Source organism: Microcaecilia unicolor, chromosome 1, assembly GCF_901765095.1.
Source record: "Microcaecilia unicolor chromosome 1, aMicUni1.1, whole genome shotgun sequence".
NCBI classification, from domain to species: Eukaryota; Metazoa; Chordata; class Amphibia; order Gymnophiona; family Siphonopidae; genus Microcaecilia; species Microcaecilia unicolor.
In genome coordinates, this window is record NC_044031.1 from 378,641,745 (window position 1) to 378,663,472 (window position 21,728).

General features: G+C 47.2%; 1 protein-coding gene across 1 annotated transcript in view; it reads right to left on the minus strand.

The window, feature by feature from the left end:
* Window positions 1-9,032, minus strand: part of TST (thiosulfate sulfurtransferase) — a 44,844-nt gene extending 35,812 nt beyond the window's left edge. Inside the window, exon 1 of the mRNA XM_030210135.1 lies at window positions 8,397-9,032. Coding sequence (XP_030065995.1) covers window positions 8,397-8,988 — 592 coding nt within the window. The 5' untranslated portion in view covers window positions 8,989-9,032. The remainder of the gene's footprint in view (window positions 1-8,396) is intronic.
* Window positions 9,033-21,728: the final 12,696 nt, after the last annotated feature.

Here is a 21,728-nt window from a genome sequence, read left to right on the forward strand (position 1 = left end):
GCTGAGCTGGGGGAGAAAAGTGGTATGCACTCAGGGGGAACATGGATTTTAGAAAGAGAGCTGGTGTGTGCCAGGGGGAGGTGTGAGGAAGACAGCTATGAGCAGGGCTTTTTTTGAGGGGGTACTTGGGAGTACTGAGTACCAGCACCTTTTCCATTGTCTGCTAAAATTGACCCATGGTCCCCAAGTTTTAATGAAAGAGCTCAGCTCTATACACCAATTCTGCGTTGTTATAGATTCTGTGACAGGTTGCTTGGCACCTGGCTATTGTGGGGTGGGTCCTTCAGTGATCACCCCACCCCTGAAGGGTGGCCTGGCATTTGAGTACTGGCACCTTTTTTGCTAGAAAAAACGCACTGGCTATGGGTATCTGCATGGACGGGACGGGCTGTTAGATAGAATTATGGGTATGTATGTGCCAGAATGGGGTTTCAGAAAGAGTGATGGAGAGAGGAATGGGTGTGTTTATGGGGGGGGAGGGGTACACTCTGAAGAGGAGGCAGAGAAAACTGGAGACTGAACCTACTCAGTGTTAAGGAGATCAAGTCTAGGAAAAGGGTTCAAGGCAGTTGAGGAGTGTAATTGCTAAGAGAAGTCAAGCCTGAGACAGGAGAAAGCTGGGAGGGGGTGTCAGGCCTTAACAATGGTGGGTAATTACAAATAAAGAATGCAGAATTTTAAAAATCTGTGCAAAATTTTAAATGTGTTTGTTCATAATAGGTGGTGGAATAAGTAGCAAAGCTCATTCTATCAGCCATTGAAGACAAAAAAGTAGTACATGCTGATGGGTGCAGAGGGAAAGTGAGAGAGTCAACTGCAGAGAATACAGAAGATGAACATATGGAAACAGCTCTGGAAAAAGAGGTAGAAAAGCAGCTACAGAGGCATCCCAGAATGTACAAATGCACCATCTCTTCTTGGGTCATATTTAATTAATTTTTTCTTTCGTAATAGTGTAACAAAGAATGAAAGGCTAACACAATTCCATCAAAGTTTACAGATTGCCCAACAGTTTGAATTTGTACAGGTTAATGGGGCTAAGTCCTGTTTTTTGTGTTCGAGAGAAAGAGGTCCCCTGAAGTACATAGGAGTAGTTTTACAAGATGGCAAAGACAACAATTCCCTTCCCCTCTCTGCTCCTTAATATGAAAGTTTTCTGTACATGGAGCACAGACTCAGACATGCCAAGACACAAGCTATGATTTGGATTATTCTTCCTAATGTGCATCACTTTGCATGTGTCCACATTAAATTTCTTCTGCCATTTGGATGACTAGTCTTCCAATTTCCTAATGTCTTCCTGCAATTTTTCACAGTCTACATGTGTTTTCATAACCTTCAATAGTTTTGTGTCATCTGCAGATTTAATCACCTTACTCTTTGTTCCAATTTCCAGATCATGTATAAATGTTAAATAGCACTGGTCCCAGTACAGATCCCTGCGACACTCCACTGAGACAACTAACCATTTAACCCTACCCTCTGCAAATCAACTTATATATTATTGTAAGATTCTGAGATGTATCCTACAGGCAAGAGGGCCAAGATCTTGTGCAAATTAACATTCAAAGGATCTTATTTCATAGCTCTCTGTCACAGTTATGCCCCTCAACCATGCAAGTACAATTATGCAATAGGAGGAAGATTTCTCAGATAAACACACTGCAGTATGGCCTGGCAATCTCCCCAATATCCTGATTTACCCTCCTGGAGATCTGAGGCTCCTTTTACAAAGCGGTGCTAATCGGTAAAGGAGCCCTTGGTAATAACGTGCACATAAACCATTTTTGGTTCTTTTTTTTTTTGATTATGTTCAGATTTTTCTTCAGATTTTCAGACATTGGTTCATTCCATGCATTTGTTTTTATAAAAAAAAAATTTTAGGGGGTCTTTTACTAAGGTGTGCTAGCATTTTTAGCTCGCTCTAGAAATCAGCTGGTGCTAAACGCTTAGATGCCCATATGGGTGTCTCAGCGTCTAGCGCTAGCTGATTTTTAGCTCAAGCTAAAAATGCTAGTGCACCTTATTAAAAGGCTCCCCTTAATACAGGCTGGGGCCTTTTAACTTATTTTATTCTCATTTAGCTCACACCTTTTTAAGTAGTAGCTCAAGGTGAGTTACATTCAGGTATACTGGGTATTTCTCTGTTCCAGGAGAGCTCACAATCTAATTTTGTACCTGAGACAATGGAGAGTTAAGTGATTTGCCCAAGATCACAAGGAGCAGCAGTGGGATTTGAACTGGCCACCTCTGGATTGCAAGACTGGTGCTCTAACTACTAGGCCACTCCTCCACTTATAATAATTGACTCAAATACTATATTGAATCCTAGGACCATGTTTACTAACCTGCGCTGTAGGCACACACACGGCGTAGTAAACAGGGCCCCTAGTATTTAAGTCAATTAAAATAAGTTAAAAGGCCCTAGCGTGCATTCATTTTATATTTTTTTATTAAAAGAAATGTGTGGAATGAACCAACGTCTGTGTGTTTAACCAGTTCAAACATAGAACTTCTACCAAAGTTAGGGGCGTACCATGCTCACCTTTTACACAATGTAGACACAATCCAGCTCATTTTCAAAAGTGATTGCCGGCCATCTTCCGACATAAATCGGGAGATGGCCGGCGATCTAGAAAAAGCGGTAAAATTGGTATAATCGAAAGCTGCTTTTTTGACAGCATCGCCACTTTCCCTTTGCCTCGCCGGCGAAAGTTCAAAGGGGTGTGTCGCCGGCGAAGCAGAGGAGGGACATGGGCGGGCATGGGCATGGCTACCAGATGGCTGGCTTTCACGGATAATGGAAAAAAAAAGCGGCGTTAAGCAGTATTTCGCCGGGTTTACTTGGTCCTTTTATTTTCACGACCAAGCCTCAAAAAGGTGCCCCAACTGACCCGATGACCACTGGAGGGAATGGGGGATAACCTCCCCGTACTCCCCCAGTGGTCACCAACCCCCTCCAACACGAAAAAAAATAAAAATAAAGCACTTTTTTGCCAGCCTCTATGCCAGCCTCAAATGTTATACCCAGGTCCCTGACAGCAGTATGCAAGTCCCTGGAGCAGTTTTTAATGGGTGCAGTGCACTTCAGGCAGGCAGACCCAGGTCCACCCCCCCCCCCCCCACTTGTGGTACTAAGTGTTGAGCCCTCCAAACCCCCCAAAACCCACTGTACCCACATGTAAGTGCCCCCCTTCACCCATAAGGGCTATGGTAATGGAGTAGAGGTGTGGGGAGTGGGTTTGGGGAGGATTTGGGGGGGCTCAGCACTCAAGGTAAGGGAGCTATGCACCTGGGAGCTTTTTTTTTGTATTTTTTAAACATTTTTAGAAGTGCCTCCTAGGGTGCCCTGGCATGTGAGGGGGACCAGTGCACTAAAAATGCTGGCTCCTCCCACGACCAAATGCCTTGGATTTCGCCGGGTTTGAGATGGCCGACATTTTTTTCCATTATTGCTGAAAAACAAAACCGGCGATCTCAAACCTGGCGAACTCTGGCATTTGGCTGGGCTAAACCGTATTATCAAAAAAAAAAGATGGCCAGCCATTTTTTTCGATGATACGGTTCCGGCCAGCTGTTGCACCGCCTCCAAAATAGATTGCCAGCGATCTATTTTGCCAGCGACGTTCGATTATGCCCCTCCACGTTAGCCAATAAAGCACAAACCTTAGGCAAGATCAATTTTAAATAATGAGTCATTTAAGGGGGTCTTTTACTAAGGTACGCTAGCATTTTTAGCTTGTGCTAAAAAGGAGCTGGTGTTAAATGCCGAGACGCCCAATGGGTGTCTTAGTGTTTAGCGCGAGCCAAAAACACTAGTGCACCTTTGTAAGACCCTCTTAAAGAATCACCCTGATGCCATTATTTTATTTTTTACTAGTAAAAAAGGCCGGTTTCTGACACAAATGAAACGGGCGCTAGCAAGGTTTTCCTCGGCTCCCCTGCAGCCACCCATGTCCAGCAACCCTCCTCTCCCCCTGCAGCCACCCATGTCCAGTGACCCTCCTCTCTCCCCTGCCCCCCCTGCAGCCACCCATGTCCAGCGACCCTCCTCTCTCCTCTGCCCCCCCTCCAGCCACACATGTCCAGCGACCCTCATCTCTCCCCTGCCCCCCCTCCAGCCACCCATGTCCAGCGACCCTCCTCTCTCCCCTGCCCCCCTCCAGCCACCCATGTCCAGCGACCCTCCTCTCTCCCCTGCCCCCCCTCCAGCCACCCATGTCCAGCGACCCTCCTCTGGACATGGATCAGCTGTGAGGCATGTTTTTTTTCCCCTGGGTTCTGAAGTTGACATCATAATGGCTATGGTGATGTCAGCCTGATCTAAGGAGCCTAGCAGACCAACTTGGAATGAGCCATGGTCCCAGGCAAGTCAGAACGTTGGAGGTGAGAATTATTATATAGGATTTACTTACTGCCTTTTTAAAGAAATTCACCCAGGGAAGTGTACAGCAAGAACATGCTGAGCAGAAAGTTGAATAGCAGCAACAATATTCAAATAGTACATTGGGGCATGCTAAAAGGCACTATCATAAGATGCATTCAGGCATTCCACAGTAGTTTTCGGATCGGCACACACTAATCCCGCTGCTAAAAAAATATTTAAAAATGTGTAGTATGCGGGCATAGTTAGGGGCAGAGAGTAGGTGTGCCACCTAGTAAATAAGTGGCAGTAAGGGCTCCCAGTGCACGGTCATTAATTTGAAAAAACAAAATTGTGACCATTTTACAGCCACACTAAAAGTGGCCTCAGTGCGTGGGAAATCCACGCTCTAAAAATAGCGCAGGACACTTTTTAGCGCAGTTTAGTAAAAGGGCCCCACTTTGTGTTCCATTTTGCTACAAAGCTGCCAGCATCCAAAATGATTGGGGGGGGGGGGGGGGGGGGGGGTTGCCAAACACGATAAAGTTACCCCTCTGTAGACACAAATAAAGGAACTTACTCAATATTGGTGGCTCTTGTGGCTACAGGTAAAGTTACTAACGTATAGGTATCCATAAAACAACCTAATATTCAAGCCTGACCCTATGCTTCAATTTCAAAACCAAGGTTCAACTATAACATCACAGTTAGAAGCACTACTGGAAATTTAGCCCAGCTTTATGTATTACTGTGGTAAACCAAGTGCAAATTGTCATAGCAATCATAACTACAGAATCTTTGAGTATGAGGGAGACACCATGAGCAAACAGGCACAGAGAGAGAAGCAAGAAAGAGTCACAAACAGATAACTAAATTGCATTTGGCTGTATCTTTTCACAACACCAAATTTTTCGCTTTGATCTAAGACCACTAACTGGGTGGAACCCTCCAAGGACTTTGTTTTGGAGTACTAAATAATTTTCATTAGCTGTCAGTAGTGTTTGTATGGATTGCCTGTTTCTGGTTTCACTGTGTGCTGGCAGTGCCGCCGAGAGGGGGGGACAGGGGAGACAAAATTCCCCGGGCCCGGGCCTCCAGGGGGGCCCAGCGTCGCATGTCCCTTGCATGCAGCATTCTTTTCTTCATCCGTCGCCGGCAGCGCTGCAATTCATTCTCACAGGCAGCTCCCCTCTCCTCTGCCGCGTCTATCCGGCCCTCTCTGACGCACTTCCTGTTTACGTAACATAGGGCCAGATGGACGCGGCAGAGGGGAGCGGAGCTGCCTGTGAGAATAAATGGCAGCGCTGCCGGCGACGGATGAAGAAAAGTAAAACGGATAAACGTGCGGGGGGGGGGGGGGGAGGCAGGAATGGCAGGGGGTAGGAAGGAATGGCGAGCGAGGAGGGCTGTCGGGGAGCTGAGGGAGGGCAGGGAGAATTGCTGGACAATGGATGGGAGGGCAGGGGGTGAGGAAATCGCTGGATGAGGAGGGCAGGGCAGGGGGAGAGAGAAGAGATCGCTGGACATGGAGAGGAGAGGAGGGGAGGGCAGGGGGGAGACAGAAGAGATCGCTGGACAGGAGAGGAGGGGAGGGCAGGGTGGAGAGAAGAGATTGCTGGACAGAAGAGGAGGGCAGGGCAAGGGGAGAGGAGAATTGCAGGACAGGAGAGGAGGGGAGGGCAGGGGAGAGAAGAGAATTGCTGAACATCGATGGATGAATGGAGGGGGCAGGGGAAAGAGGAAATTTACTGGATATGGGTGGATGGAGGAGAGGCCAGGGGAGAATGGAGAGTTGCTGCACATGGATGGATGGATGGATGGAGGGGAGGGAAGTCAGGAAGGAGATGCACATGGATGGAGGGGAGAGAAGAGAGGAGAAATGCTGGACATGGATGGAGTGGAGGGCAGTTAAGAAAGGAGAAATGTTGGACAAGGATGGGAGGAAGGAGATGCACATGGATGGAGGGGAAGGGAGAGAGGAGAAATGCTGGACATGGATGGAGGGCAACAATTTGAGGGCACATGCTGAAACTGGAGGAAGGATAGGGACAGGGCTACAGATGCTAGACAGGACGCATAAGGACACAGGAAGGATGGTGGACGTGGTGAGAGAAAAAATATCAAATAGAAAGAAGACACTACATAAAACAGAAGACACTGAGACCAAAGCGAATAGAAAAACTAAATGATCAGACAACAAAGGTAGAAAAAATATTTTATTCAGAATTTATTAATTGGAATATGTCAGTTTTTTGGAAATGTGCATCTGTGATATTTTTCATGTAAGTTTCCATTGTTCTAGTATTGCTGCATGCTGACTTCTTGAGGTAACTTTCCAGCTCAGTATTTGCCTTCATATTTTTTTTTATTTCTAGTTCCTTGTGTCATATCTGTTGCCATGTATTTTTCATGTGTGATCAAGGTGCAGAATTCTGCTAGCATGTAGAATTTGCAGCCCTTTTTGGATTTTTTTTGTTTCACTAAGTTGTGTACTGGTGTTTTAGAACCTGGTGTAATTATAGCGCTGCCTTTCCATGTATAAGGTTGTAGCTCGTCCTGTCCTTGGAATTAGTGCTGTTATGGTTTGGTAAGGTTATAAGTGTGTTTTTGCACAAGTTTGTGTATAGTGTTTTGCAGTGGAGAGATTGTGTATTGGCCTTACTGAGGTGGCACCAAAACATCAGAAAAGGTGTAGAGCCTAAATCATGACACTACCTCTTGAAGGATCTGCATATAGTGCAGGGGCCTGGCCCGGTGGCAGACGGAGGGGAGCGGGGGGGGAGCAGCGGAGACCTGGGGGGGGGGGGGGGACTCAGCCCAGTCTCTCGGGGCCCCGTGTGCTGGGAGTTTGCCTATCTGGACTCCAACTGCCGGGCTGCCCTATGTACTTTTTTTTTTTTTTTTAAGCAGGTCCACTATTCTCTCCTGCACAGAGCTGTGAGAGAGCTCCCTGCTGCAAGCAGAACGGCTGCCTTCACTGCCCCTGCTCCCTATTGGCTGACCTGACCCGGCTGTAACCTGCAGCTCTGCCTCTGCAATAGGGAAGGGAAGAGAACCGAGGAGGTTGGAGAAAGAACACCAGATATGAGAAAGTGCAGGTTGCCGCTACCCCCAGGCTTTCAGGGCAGGTATATCCAGGCCTGATTTTTACCTCACCCCACTGCCTGCATGGTTTTGGAGTTCTGGTGTCGAGACTCTCCACTGATTCCCGAGTATATTCAGGTACCGAATAAAACTAGTACTGGATCAACCCGTCCTGAAAATCTGCAGCCAGTTGACAACCATAGATCATATGATCCCGAAACTTTAGCAAAGAAGAAAAAGAGAGCGAGAGGTGGGAAACATGCTGGAATTGAACGCGTGTTGAAAAATTAACCTGCGGCAGCCCCCCCCCCCCCCCCCGTTATCTCCGTTGCCGTGCACCGTGGCCCACCGCTCAACACACGTTAACAAAGTCAATGCGTGCCAGTTTTGAAGCAACTTTACAAAATGCCTTGCATTACGTGGAACTGTAACGGAGAGAGGAGGAGGCGGGGGCAGGGTGAAGGAGCAGACAGTGAGACAGAGCGACTGTTGTCTGCTGTGCTTCAGGTCAGGATCACCCGTCGTTACGTCTTTCCTGCAAACTGGCCGAGGCAGGGTCTACTCTGGAGCCAGCAGCCAGGTCCTTTCCCTAGAAAAGAAGTCTTGTAGGTTGTGGGTCACATCTGACTCCTCTCTCTGTATTTTTCACACTGCGGGACTCGTATTCCAACTTTAATTCCAAAATCATCTACTAAACTCTTCACAGTCAGTTTGTTAAGGAAGCCTCAAAAACAAACACACAAACTACCTTCCAAAGATACCTGTTCACTTTATAGAGTATGATGATGATTGTCATGCAAGGTGGGAGGGAGTGAAACTACTACACAAAGCCAGACTAGTATATATGAAACGTTTAAACGACAAGTGTCTGCTGGTAAAAGGGGAAACTACCTGTGTGTACTACTTCAATTCATAGCAAGGGAACGAGTTGCAAATAGTAGGGTCTTACCTTGGCCTGGCTCTGGTTCTGTCCCACAGAATCTCCCTTCAGATCTGGAATCCACCACCTGAAACTTTTTGGATTCTATGTTCTCCAGCATGTCCTCGTAGGTCTTCACGTGCGACCGGTTCAACTTCGCATGAAACACTGCAGGGTCCGGCTTAATGACCTCCTTAGTTACAGGGTAACCTTCCCGCAGCCAGTTCTTGAAACCCCCATTCAGCACCGACACCTCCTTGTGGCCAAAAACACGGAACATCCACCAGGCTCGGGGGGCATAAAAAGTGCCCAAGTGGTCGCCATCGTAAACCACCACGTGGGTGCTGTTGCTGATACCCAAGTTGCCGACATAATCTGCAAAATGTTTCTCACTGGGCAACATCACCTCATATGGGGAACTCTTATCCTTACACTCATCAATATCAAAGAATGATGCGCCGGGGATATGGCGCTCCTGGTACTCCTTGCGAGCATTTCTCTCTTCTGGAGGGTACCAGGAGGCATCCAGCACCCGCAAGCTTGGGCCAAGTCGATTAGCTTTAATGCCGTCTGCCAGCCATTTGGCAGATACCAGAGCTCTGGAAAAGAGTTGCTGTACCATGTTCAAAAACTTGTTTGGTGAAGTGAAGTGTTAAAAATTGCAGAGAGGCTCCTACTGTTTGGAAGAAGGAGGGACACCGCAGGGTAGTTCCACAAATCAAATTTGTCAATTGAACACCGCCCAGCAGGAGAGGCAGAGGCTGTTCTGTTCAGGTGACAGACTTAGTGTGTCACTTCTCAGATTTCTGCCTCTGAGTTTAAAACACAGGCAAAATGCAACAGCTTGGACGGGGATTAAAAAGGATAGCTGGTGACAAAAAAAAAGTGAAGGCGATCGTCTTTCTTCTTGGCCTTTCTGTACTTTGTGGTTTTATCTTATTAGAATTAAAATATACAGTACACAATTTTTTTTTAACCACATAGGGGGGACTTGGCTATGGAAAGGGAGAAGTTATATTCATGTCATCCATATCCTCTTAAATGGAATATCAGCAGCCTAAAACTATGTGGGTAAGTTCATAACAGGTTGAAATTTGGCTATATAAATAAAAAAGAACTTCTGGTGCTGGGGAGGAGGGTGGAGTGGGGTGAGGGAGAGATAACAAGGTGTGTAATGAATTTCTGCATGTAAATAAATAATGATAAATGTATTTATCATTATTTATGTACCACTTTAAAAAAAATTCACCTAAGGCAGTGTACAGCAAGAACATATCAAACAGCAGCAAAAATATTCAAACAGTATATAGTATGGCATTTATCTTTTAGACCTGACTGTTACTGAAGGACATTTTTCACTACCTCTCTTCTATCTGATCATTCTTACTGATGAAGGCAAACACCCAGCCAAGGTTAAAAAAAAAAAAACCCAGCCCCATGCAACACACAAACTCAAGCATCCCAGAGCCCAAACACACACATATTCACACGCAAACACCCCCAAGCCAGAAGTAACCCCCCCCCCCCCCCAATAACATTCCTAAGGGCATGGATATTCTACAATACAATAATAATGGGGATACCAGCAACAACTCCAACTGAATGGAACAAAATACCAGTACGCATCACAGGAACAAGACGACCACTCCAACAAGTGGAAAAGCCCAATCGCCACCTAAACAACGCAGTGGCCAAATAACCAGCAACATGAAACCAAACATGAACACCACCCATGAGTAAACAGGCATAGGGAGAAAAGCAAGAAAGAGTCCCAGACAAATAACTAAATTGCATTTCCCTGTACCTTTTCACAGCACCAACTTGGTCTCTGTTATACAAGTATCATAGCCCACTGACTGAGGGGGGGGAAACCCTCCAGATACTTTGTTTGTTGTGTCGAAAAGAATTTCCATTAGTTGTCAGTAGTGTTTGTATGGATTTCCTGTTTCTGGTTTCATTGCCTGCATTGGGCTGACGAGAGTTTGCCTGTCTGGACTCCAGCTATGTGGATGCCTAGGTGTTTCAGCAGGTTCAATATTCTCTCCTGCACTGAACTCAGCTAAGAGAGCTCCATGCTGCAAGGAGAACAGCTTCTGTTTCCTTTCCTGTGCTCTTGCTTTCACCGCCCCTGCGCCCTATTAGTTGACCTGACCTGCCTGTAAGTGGAGAAGGCAGTGCAGCAGCTGTGCTTCTGTCTTTGTAATGAGGAGAGAAAGAACAGCAGATAATGAGAAAGGGTCGCCAGTTGGCTCCAGGCTTTCAGGACAGTTATATCCAGTCATGATTTTTACCCCACTGCCTGCATGTACTTGGAGTTCTGGACAGTGTCTCCATTGATTTCCCTAAGAAAAGCAATATAGTATATTCCCTAGTATATTCAGTCAGTGGGTAAAAGCGAGGCGAAGTGCCCCCCAGTGCATGGAGCTGACATTAACATGGCGCCATGCACCGATGGGCCCGCATGCCCGAAGCAGCGGGGAGCGAGCGAGGGGGAGAGGTCAGGACCCCGCCTCGCAGGTGCTCCCCGCTGTGAGGGGCTGGAACAAAGGGGGGGTTTAAAACCCCTGGGCTGAACTCAGACGGCCTCTTCGGCATCCGAGCACCAGCCAGCACCCGGCCCCCCCCCTCCCCGAGTGAATATGAATTTGTACCGGGCCCAAGGGTCTAGGTTGCCTATGTTAAGGAGAGAAACTGAGACCTGAGGGAAGACATTGGGGGGGGGGGGGGGGGGAGGGTGATATAAAGGCTGGGAGAGATACTGGAATTGGGAGGAGTTGATAGAGAAGCTGGGACGGGATAAGGAGAAGTATTGCATGAGGCTGAGAGGTAGAACTGCTGTGAGGTGCTGCTGAAACAGCAGAAGAGGCATAATTGCCCTGTTCTGCCCTCATATTCATGGAGGCAGGGTGCTTGTTTTCTTCTTTTTCAGTAGGATAAGACTACAAAATGATGTAATTATAGTGATAGGCTCTTTCTGAGCACCTTTCTCTGTTCCTTATGTCTTGTGGGACTTTTCTTATTAGCTGGCCTTGTCCCTGTGTATGTGGACTGGAGCCAAAGTTGCCAGTTCAGTGGTAAATCTGCAGAATTGGGCGGTTTCCCGCAACCTGCCGTGGGATTATTTTGAAGGTCGCAGGTGATTGGGCAGTTACGGTTTGGGCGGTTTTCCCCGCTCTGCCTGGTTGCCATTCTGTTGATCCAGTTGAACCAATAGGAGGCTGAGGGAGATGCAAACCCAGCCCTCTTTAAATGCCTGTGGGCGTGGTGCGCTTCTCTCTCTGAGTCTGACCCGGCGGTGAGGGAGATGGTCACGGACAGTGTTGGCTGTGGTTGCGGGTCCCCTCCTGTCCTGATCTGAGTCAAAGAGCAGATCATCAGGAGGGGAACCCATGGCCTGCCACCAGAAAGGAGGACGCAGAAGACAGTGTGCAGTAGCACACCAGCAGCACAGCAGAGACTGAGTTAGTCAAGTCGGGAGCAGGGGGAGGGAGAGGGGCATGACGACGCATCATTGGGATGAGGAATGGGGGATCCCACAGTACACCAACATCAGTCATTGGACTCGGACTCAGCGCAAGTGAGTCAACAAGTAACATCTCCCCAGTATTCTCCCCTTCAACCCCCTGGGTGTTCTCCCTAAACATACCTCAATACTCATACATTTAGCCAAGCAATAACCTGGCCCAGGGACATGATTAGGTTGGGGGAGAGAAATATGGCACACAGATTATATTTTAAAATTCATATGCATTATTTTAAAGGGTGAAACTATTCACTATGAAAGTAGGTGCAAGAATCTCCCAGTAGTTTCTTTAGACTTTGCATTAATGTGCTCAGGCTTGAAAATTGTCATTCTAAAGGTCAGTATTGCAAGCAAGCATTGATAGGTGTCACAAGAAATTCTCAGAAATAAGAAATGTCATTGGGAGAGTCAGATTTTATTATACCTGTGTCCAGGGACGACTCATGGGACTATGGTGCCCTGAGCAAAGTTTTGCATTAGCACCCTCCTGCTTCCTGCAGTCCAGTATCTCCTCCTCGCTCTCATTCCCCTCCCCCCACTGGTGATAAAGGGCACCAAAATCACTGTTCCCTCTAGGCTCCCCCCAGTCCGGCATCTCTTCCTCTCTCTCTTCCCTTCTCCCACTTGCAGTCTGGTATCCCCCTCTTTCTCAAACACCCCTGGCTAGAGGGTGCTTGCAGCAGCAATTCATATGTACTGCATGTGGCTGGCTCTGGAGCCTTCCTTCTATCACAAACAGGAAATTGCATCAGAGGGGGTGGGATGCAGCAGATGGAAAGCTCTGGGCTAGCTACATGCAGTGCATGTATGAATCACTGTTGCTGCTGCTGGTGCCCTCTTAGACTAGAGTATGAAGGTGAGGGGGGTGGGGGATGCTGGACTGCAGGTGGGGGAAGGGAAGAGAAGAAGAGATGCCAAACCCATTTTTCTATTCCCACCCACTGTAACTAAGAAGGAAAAAAAACTGAAAGAACTAAGTGGTATTATCATGTTGCATGCAAAGCTTACTTTAAAAAAATTTCTCAAGCTGAATGCTTTTGTTCCCTCCTCCCGTTACCATCTCTGCTGGGGCTGCGGTATTAATTACATAGCAAAGCTGTGTGGGACCACAATCCTTCAAAAGAGGAAGTCATATCAGAGGAGGCGGGGCTGGCCTAGATGAAGCAGCCACAATGTGCTCAGAGCTGGAGTCCTGTGCAGCTTTGCTGTGTAATTAACACCAGGCAGAGATATAGCAGGAGGGAGAGAACAAAAAATGCTGACTGCAGGTAGGTGGCTCAGGGGGAAGGGCAAGGAGAAAGACAGGAGCGGGGGGGGGGGGGGGGGGGGGGGGGGCATGGAGAGAGACAAGAGCACAGTTGGTGAGGGGAACAGACAGGAGCAATGCTAGGTGGGTGGTAGAGTGAGGCAGGGGCAATGCTAAGTTGGGAGGGAGGAGAGAGACAGACAAGATGAGCAATGCTGGATTGGAGGGGGAGGGGGGGGGGAAGTTGAAAGACATGATAGATGGCATAGGGCAGTGGTTCCCAAACCTGGTCCTGGAGGCACTCTAGCCAGTCAAGTTTTCAGGATATCCACAATGAATATTCATGAGAGATATTTGCATCTGCTGCCTCCACAACATGCAAATCTCTCTCATGAATATTCATTGTGGATATCCTGAAAACCTGACTGGCTGGGGGTGCCTCCAGGACCAGGATTGGGAATCACTGGTATAGGGAGAAAAAGAGAGACACACACAACCAGTGATGCATAGAGGGGAGTAGAAAGAGAAGGGCAGAGGCAATACTGCATGGGGAGGAGGAAGAAATGAGAAAATGCTGGATGGAGAAGAGAGAGAGAAACTGGCAATTTGCATGGAAGAGAAAGAGAGACATTGGCAATGCTGAATGGTGCAGGGACGGGGGAAGAGAAGAGAGGGGGGGGGGGGGGAAGTGCTGCATGCCAGGGGCATAGAGAGAGAGATAGACAGATGCTGGATGGTAGGTTGGGTGGAGACAGACAAGAGAGGAGAAGCAGGGTGGCAGGGGGGACAGAAAGAGAGAAAGAAAAAAGAGAGGAGATGCTGGATGGAAGGAGGGAGAGAAAGACACACAGAGGAGATGCTGGATGATGGGGGGAGGACAATACAGAGAGCAAATGCTGGATGGCAGGGGGAGAGAGAGAGAAGCAGGAAGGCATGGGGAGGGGTGGGTGGGGAGAGAGCAAAGCATTAGTGAAAGAGTGGGGAATAAGAGGAAGGAGAATGGGGATAGAAAGCTGTAGGTAGATGCAGTAACAAGGGAGATGCTGGATAATATGAATGAATAAAATCTGAATAGATAGGCAGAAAACATGGAAGAAAGCTGATAGAGCTGGATGTAATAGAGGAGGAGAAGACAGATGTTGAGAAAAAAATGACAAATGGACTGAAGACCTTTGGAAAGAGAATGAAAAGACAGAAAGCAGTAACCAGAGACTGGGGTCAACACAATTAGAAAAATTAAGTGGCCAGAGAACAAAGGTAGAAAAATATTTTTATTCTTTTTATTTAGGATGAAGTAATGTGGTAACCATTTTGTCCACTTTAAAGGTTAAATAAAAAGAAAAAATGGAAAATAAGATGATACCTTTTTATTGAACTAAATACATTTTTGGCTAGTTTCTAGCTTTCAGAGGTCCTCAGGTTGGGACAGTATACAGCTGATGTGATATCTTTTCCTTATCTAAGAAAGAGGTTTTAGCCTTTGAAAACTAGTTAAAAATTGTATTATTAAAAATTGCATCACTTTATTTTCCATATTTGTTTTATTTGTTATTTGTAATGTAGTGATTGGAATATGTCAGTGTTTGAAATATACATCTGCATCTTTATATTCCCCAGCATCAGCAGCAGATGAATCCAGAGACTGATGGGTTGTGCCCATCTACCAGCAGGTAGAGGTAGAGAACTGTATACTGAGCTCCGTGTTATAGGATGGCCAGCTTCGCCTCCAGTCAGTATGTCTCTATCTCCAGCAGGTGGTGGACAGCTTCTCACCAGCTTCTGGATTTGTCTGTAAGGGGGCTCCAATTTTAGCTCGGCCAATTCTGTTGAGACAGGGGGTGTGTGGCTGTGTAGTGCCAACATTGGGGGGCAAATCTAGGAGTGCTGGGTCTCTACCCCACCCCGTCTCCCCCAGTTCCCCAGTGACCTGTGCCAATTTAAAGTAGCACAGGCATGTTCCCCACAGCATTCTTCCGCCGACGCGGCTCTGCTTGTTTCCACAGCAGCCATTTTAGCTCCCCTTCCTGAAACTTTGGGGGGACTTGCTGACACCTCACAGCAGCAGGTCTCATCGGGGGGGGGGGGGGGGGATTGTTGTCCGATACTACCAGTGCAGGAGGAGGGGGGTTCTGGTGCCTCAGTGGCTGGGGAGCCATTTTTCCTTGAATTAATTTCATTATTGTACCAGGCATACATGCTCAAGTGCTCTAATCAGCAGGTAATATCATAATTACCTCTCTGTTCTCCCATGGGAGCTTCAGAGACTGCTGCACAGTGGATCAGGCACTGAAGAGGCGGTGCATGGCTCCCCTGTCTGAGGTAGGGTCGTTGGACCCCTCGTTACCCCTGTGGTCAGAGGCAGCACTGTTGGTAGACTCAGGCAGATTCCCCGACTCAAGGAGCTGGAGGAGGGGGAATTGGCATATGAAGAGTCGGATGACCTCATGGCGGACTAGATCTTCCATAAGAAGGAGTTGCCATCACTCATTACTAGAGTGCTAGAGGCGCTCAACATCATGGATGAGTCGGTATAGTCCCCCACCACGGTGAACCTGAAGATGGCTAGTACTAGGTGGCTGCTTAGAGCCTTTCAGGTTCACGAGGCCATTTAAGAGTTAATTATGACCCAATGGGTTACTCCCGAATCAGGGCTGAAGGTGGCCAAGGCCATGCCGAGGCTTTACCTGGTGGCGGCAGATCTCCTGGACCGATGCCACCTGCCCAAAGTGGATGCCTTGGTGCCTGCCGTCACAAAGAAAACTATCCTCTTGGTGGAGGTGGGGGATAGCCCTTAAGAATATTCAGAATCCGAAGCTTGAGGCAATCCTGAAGCTTTCGTTTTAGGTGTCCATGCTTGCTCTGCAGGTGGCTATTTGTAATTCCTATGAGGCTAGGGAGTGCCTGAGCTGGGCCCAACAGGCAGATGAGCCCAATGAGGACCTGGGAGCAACCATGTCCTCTGTCGTTCCGCACAAGGAGTTGGGATTGGCTTATCTGGCAGACACTCTGTATGATCTGGTCAGTGCCTCGGCTAAGCAGATGTCCTTGGCGGTCACTGCCCAGTGGTTGCTGTGGCTCTGGCACTGGGCAGTGGATGCTACATCTATGCAGCGGTTCACCAAGTTGCCTTTTCAGTGCAAGCTTCTGTTCAGTGAAAACCTTGAAAGGTTGGTGAAAGACCTGGGCAACTCTAAGTCTCAGTGAATGCTGAAGGGCAAGCTGAAGGCACCCTTGCAAACAGGAGTGGCCTGTCCTAGACTCTGTGAGGCCCATTCTAGACTCCGTGAGGCCAGGTGGTACTATCTGGGGCAGTCCTCTTCCTCTTCCTCCTCGTTCCAGTGGCCCAGATATCAGCCGCAGTCTTCCTTTTGCTCCAATAAGCACACTTCAGGTTGGGAGGCGCATCCTGCCCCTGCGGCTTATGCTGCCTAATGATGGGGTGTTGGCCCTCTCTCTGGAGCAAAAGATAGGGGGGTGGCTGTCCCTTTTATACAAGGAGTGGGTCAAGATTATCACAGACCAGTGGGTCTTAGAGATTATGTGAGAAGGGTACAAGTTAGAGTTCTCCATTCCCATTGGAGATTTTTTCATGGAATCCCTGTGTGCACTCAGGCAAAGCAGCAGGTAGTATGCTCCATGCTCCTCTCCTTGTTGGACTTGAGCATAGTGGTCCCAGTCCCATTTAATGTATGGCATAAATAGTGAACCCCAGATTCCCTGGCGGCTTATAAAGCTGTCGGTTCCTATTATCCTTCATAAGTAAAACTTGCACAAAGGACTTACTTTTCTAAGCAGTTGGCTAAGTCTAATAACTGAGCCTAGTCTTTGTTTTCTGTTGTCTCTCATCTTATTACTTCAGGATCACCTGATCACTCCTTGCGACTACCCAATGTAGATCTTCTGGCTGCATATTTTTCTAATAAGGTCTCTACTTTTTAATTCTGGCCCAGTCAACATCCGCTTTGCAGCTGTCTACACTCTTACCTGCTGTTCAGTTCTATTCAGATATTAGTAATTCATCACTTACGGGATCTTGGTCCTCTTTTTCTGTATATCACTCATTGAACTATCTAAGGTTATCTCATCAATGCGACTTACCACCTCCTTGTTAGAACCTTGTCCTTCCTTGTGGATTAAAATTGATAGACATGGCCTTGTTCCCTGGATTCTCCATATAGTCACTCTTAGTTTGTCTTCAGATGCAGTCCCCTCTCTTTGGAAATAAGCTATCATCCGGCACATTCTTAAAAATCCTGCCCTTGATCCCCCTCTTCCAGAACATTTTCGTCCAGTTTTTAAATCTTAATGTCTTGTAAGATTACTGAAAAGATTATGTTTAATTAGTTAACTTAATTCACAGATAGTCATTTGAGACTCCATCCCAGACAAACAGGGTTTTATTTATTTATTTATTATCTCATTTGTACCCCACAGTTTCCCAACAATGTCAGGCTCAATGTGGCTTACAATGCACCACGGAGGCAAGTGCCAATGTAGCAAAATGAAACTAATACAGCAAATCTACAAGTGATAATGGGGAAGAATAGGAATGGATGGGGATAGAGGGCAAGCTGGTAGGGAAGGGAATACAGTGGTGGAAATAAGTATTTGATCCCTTGCTGATTTTGTAAGTTTGCCCACTGACAAAGACATGAGCAGCCCATAATTGAAGGGTAGGTTATTGGTAACAGTGAGAGATAGCACATCACAAATTAAATCCGGAAAATCACATTGTGGAAAGTATATGAATTTATTTGCATTCTGCAGAGGGAAATAAGTATTTAATCCCTCTGGCAAACAAGACCTAATACTTGGTGGCAAAACCCTTGTTGGCAAGCACAGCGGTCAGACGTCTTCTGTAGTTGATGATGAGGTTTGCACACATGTCAGGAGGAATTTTGGTCCACTCCTCTTTGCAGATCATCTCTAAATCATTAAGAGTTCTGGGCTGTCGCTTGGCAACTCGCAGCTTCAGCTCCCTCCATAAGTTTTCAATGGGATTAAGGTCTGGTGACTGGCTAGGCCACTCCATGACCCTAATGTGCTTCTTCCTGAGCCACTCCTTTGTTGCCTTGGCTGTATGTTTTGGGTCATTGTCGTGCTGGAAGACCCAGCCACGACCCATTTTTAAGGCCCCTGGCGGAGGGAAGGAGGTTGTCACTCAGAATTGTACGGTACATGGCCCCATCCATTCTCCCATTGATGCGGTGAAGTAGTCCTGTGCCCTTAGCAGAGAAACACCCCCAAAACATAACATTTCCACCTCCATGCTTGACAGTGGGACGGTGTTCTTTGGGTCATAGGCAGCATTTCTCTTCCTCCAAACACGGCGAGTTGAGTTCATGCCAAAGAGCTCAATTTTTGTCTCATCTGACCACAGCACCTTCTCCCAATCACTCTCGGCATCATCCAGGTGTTCACTGGCAAACTTCAGACGGGCCGTCACATGTGCCTTCCGGAGCAGGGGGACCTTGCGGGCACTGCAGGATTGCAATCTGTTATGTCGTAATGTGTTACCAATGGTTTTCGTGGTGACAGTGGTCCCAGCTGCCTTGAGATCATTGACAAGTTCCCCCCTTGTAGTTGTAGGCTGATTTCTAACCTTCCTCATGATCAAGGATACCCCACGAGGTGAGATTTTGCGTGGAGCCCAGATCTTTGTCGATTGACAGTCATTTTGTACTTCTTCCATTTTCTTACTATGGCACCAACAGTTGTCTCCTTCTCGCCCAGCGTCTTACTGATGGTTTTGTAGCCCATTCCAGCCTTGTGCAGGGGTATGATCTTGTCCCTGACATCCTTAGACAGCTCCTTGCTCTTGGCCATTTTGTAGAGGTTAGAGTCTGACTGATTCACTGAGTCTGTGGACAGGTGTCTTTCATACAGGTGACCATTGCCGACAGCTGTCTGTCATGCAGGTAACGAGTTGATTTGGAGCATCTACCTGGTCTGTAGGGGCCAGATCTCTTACTGGTTGGTGGGGGATCAAATACTTATTTCCCTCTGCAGAATGCAAATAAATTCATATACTTTCCACAATGTGATTTTCCGGATTTAATTTGTGATGTGCTATCTCTCACTGTTACCAATAACCTACCCTTCAATTATGGGCTGCTCATGTCTTTGTCAGTGGGCAAACTTACAAAATCAGCAAGGGATCAAATACTTATTTCCACCACTGTATGTCCAAATGTCTTTAGTTTGGTGTGCATCCAGCAGTGGAGTCACTAGGAGAGCACTGAAAAGTACCGAAACTACTATTACTGCCTTGAATAGTGAACTTCATTCATTTTAGACTGTGGGTTTATGGTTCTTCTTGTGTCTCATTGTCTACGCTACTATGCGCAGGTTCTTTGGACTCCAGTAGAGGTGCAGTGGTTGATCAATTGCCTGGAACGCTGGGCAGTACCAAGGGCCCTCCTGGCCTTTCAGGAGACGTTGGAAGGCAACATGGTTCAGGTGCTTTCAGACAACACGATGGTGGTGGCATAAACAAATGAATTGAGAACATCCAAGTTGCACTGCAGCTGAATACTGGCCTCTGCATGATCTTTAATTATTTAAAATGTATAATAGCCATGCTGGATTAGGCCAACACTGACCAGTCTGAGTTGTTTGAAAGTATCCATCGGATCCCAATAGGAAAGTTCCATTTTGCTCCTTCCTGGAAGTAAAATGTTGGAGACTTTCCAGTCTGTCTGGCTGACGATTATTCTTGGACCTCTCTTCCAGTAACTTGTCCAGACCTTTTTGTGGTGGTCTTAACTCAGCTATTCTATAAGTCTTGACCACATTTGTAGCAGAATTAATTCTGGAGTTTGCATGTTGGCTCAAAACATGATTTCCTAAATATACTGCTGGATAGTTTCATTGGAGCATCTTCTAGTCTTAGTACTGTTTGATAGTATAAATAACTTGTTCGCACCATACAGAATTTTATAGACCTCTGTTGGTATCAGCTGTCACTTGTTTCTTCTCCTAACCAGTTGAGCCTTTCTTTTTATAAGAGGACTGATCAGCCCTATAATCATTTTTCTCATCATTCTGCTGTTTTGAGGTGCAGCTACCCAGAACTGCTTGCAGTACTTAAGTTGTGGCTTCATCATAAATTTTCCCGAGGAGTCTTTCATGTTACCAAGTGCCTTCTGAAAATCCATATACAATATATTGACCGTCTTGCTTTAAGTTTTTTATTTACACATCTTACTGGAATATTACAGCCCCATCCTTGACCATTTTTAAATCTAGATTGAAAGCCCACCTCTTTAACATTGCTTTTGACTTGTAACCACTCCCCCACATTAATTGATTTGCTTGCTTTATTTTTGTCTATTAGATTGTAAGCTCTTTGAGCAGGGACTGTCTTTCTTCTATGTTTGTGAAGCGCTGCATACGCTTTGTAGCGCTATAGAAATGCTAAATAGTAGTAGTAGTAGGGGGGCACGCAGATTGTGCCTCTGGCGGTGGAGGCCTGCTGTCTCCTGCAGTGGGCTGAGAGGCATCTGCAGTGCATGTCGGCGATTCAATGTGCAGGCGGATTATCTCAGCAGGAGTTTGCTGGGTCACGTCGAATGGCAGCTGTCAGAGATGGCCTTTCAGTGCATTGTATAGAGATGGGGCACACCAGTTATAGACCTCATGGCGACCAAGGCCAGTGCCAAGGTTGCCCGGTTTTTCAGCCGAGAAAGAGAGTTTGGTTCGGAAGGCTTGGATGTTATCCTCCAGCCTTGGCCGATGGAGGAGCCTCTCTACATCTTTCCCCAGTGGCTGATGATTGAGTGAGTGTTGCACCGGATCCGATCTCATTGAGCACGGGTGGTCCTAGTGGCCCCAGCATCCGTGGATCTGGATTGTAGATGCTGAGCCACTGTGCTTGCCCCTGTCACCAGATATTCTAGTCCAGGGTCCAGTGCAGATGAAGGATGTCTCCCGCTTTGTTCTTATGGCCTAGCCCTTGAGAGGTCAAGATTGAGGAGGAAAGACTATTTAGATGCCATTATTACTACAGTCCTGCAGGTGCAGAAGCGTTCCACCACTACAGCATATGCCAGTTTTTGGTGTACCTTTGAGGTGTGGTGTGATGCCCAGGTGGTGTCGCTCCCACAGATGTTGGCATTCTAGCAGGAGGGGCTTCAGAAGGGCTTAGCCTATAACTCCCTGCAAGTGCAGGTGGCAGCCTAGGCCTGTTACGGGGGCTGCATCTCTAATATGTCTGTGGCGGCTAATCCTGATGTCATCCAGTTCTTGTGTGGGGCTAGTCATCTCAAGCCACTACTCCGGAATCCCTGTCTGGAGTGGAGCCTTAATGTGGTGCTTCAAGTGATGCAGTGTATGCCGTTTGAGCCTTTGCAGAAAGTCTTGGAGAAGGATGTCACTCTTAAGGCCATCTTCATTGTGGCCATGTCAGCAGCCCACCGGGTGTCCGAGCTGCAGACTGTTTTGCGGGAACCCATTTCTCCGATTCTCAGAGTCCAGAGTGACTATTCGGACGGTTCCATCTTTTTTGGCTAAGGTGCCAACATTCCATCTCAATCGGCCCCTTTTTCTGCCCTCCTTTCGGGAGGAGGATTATCCATTGGACTTCACACGTCTG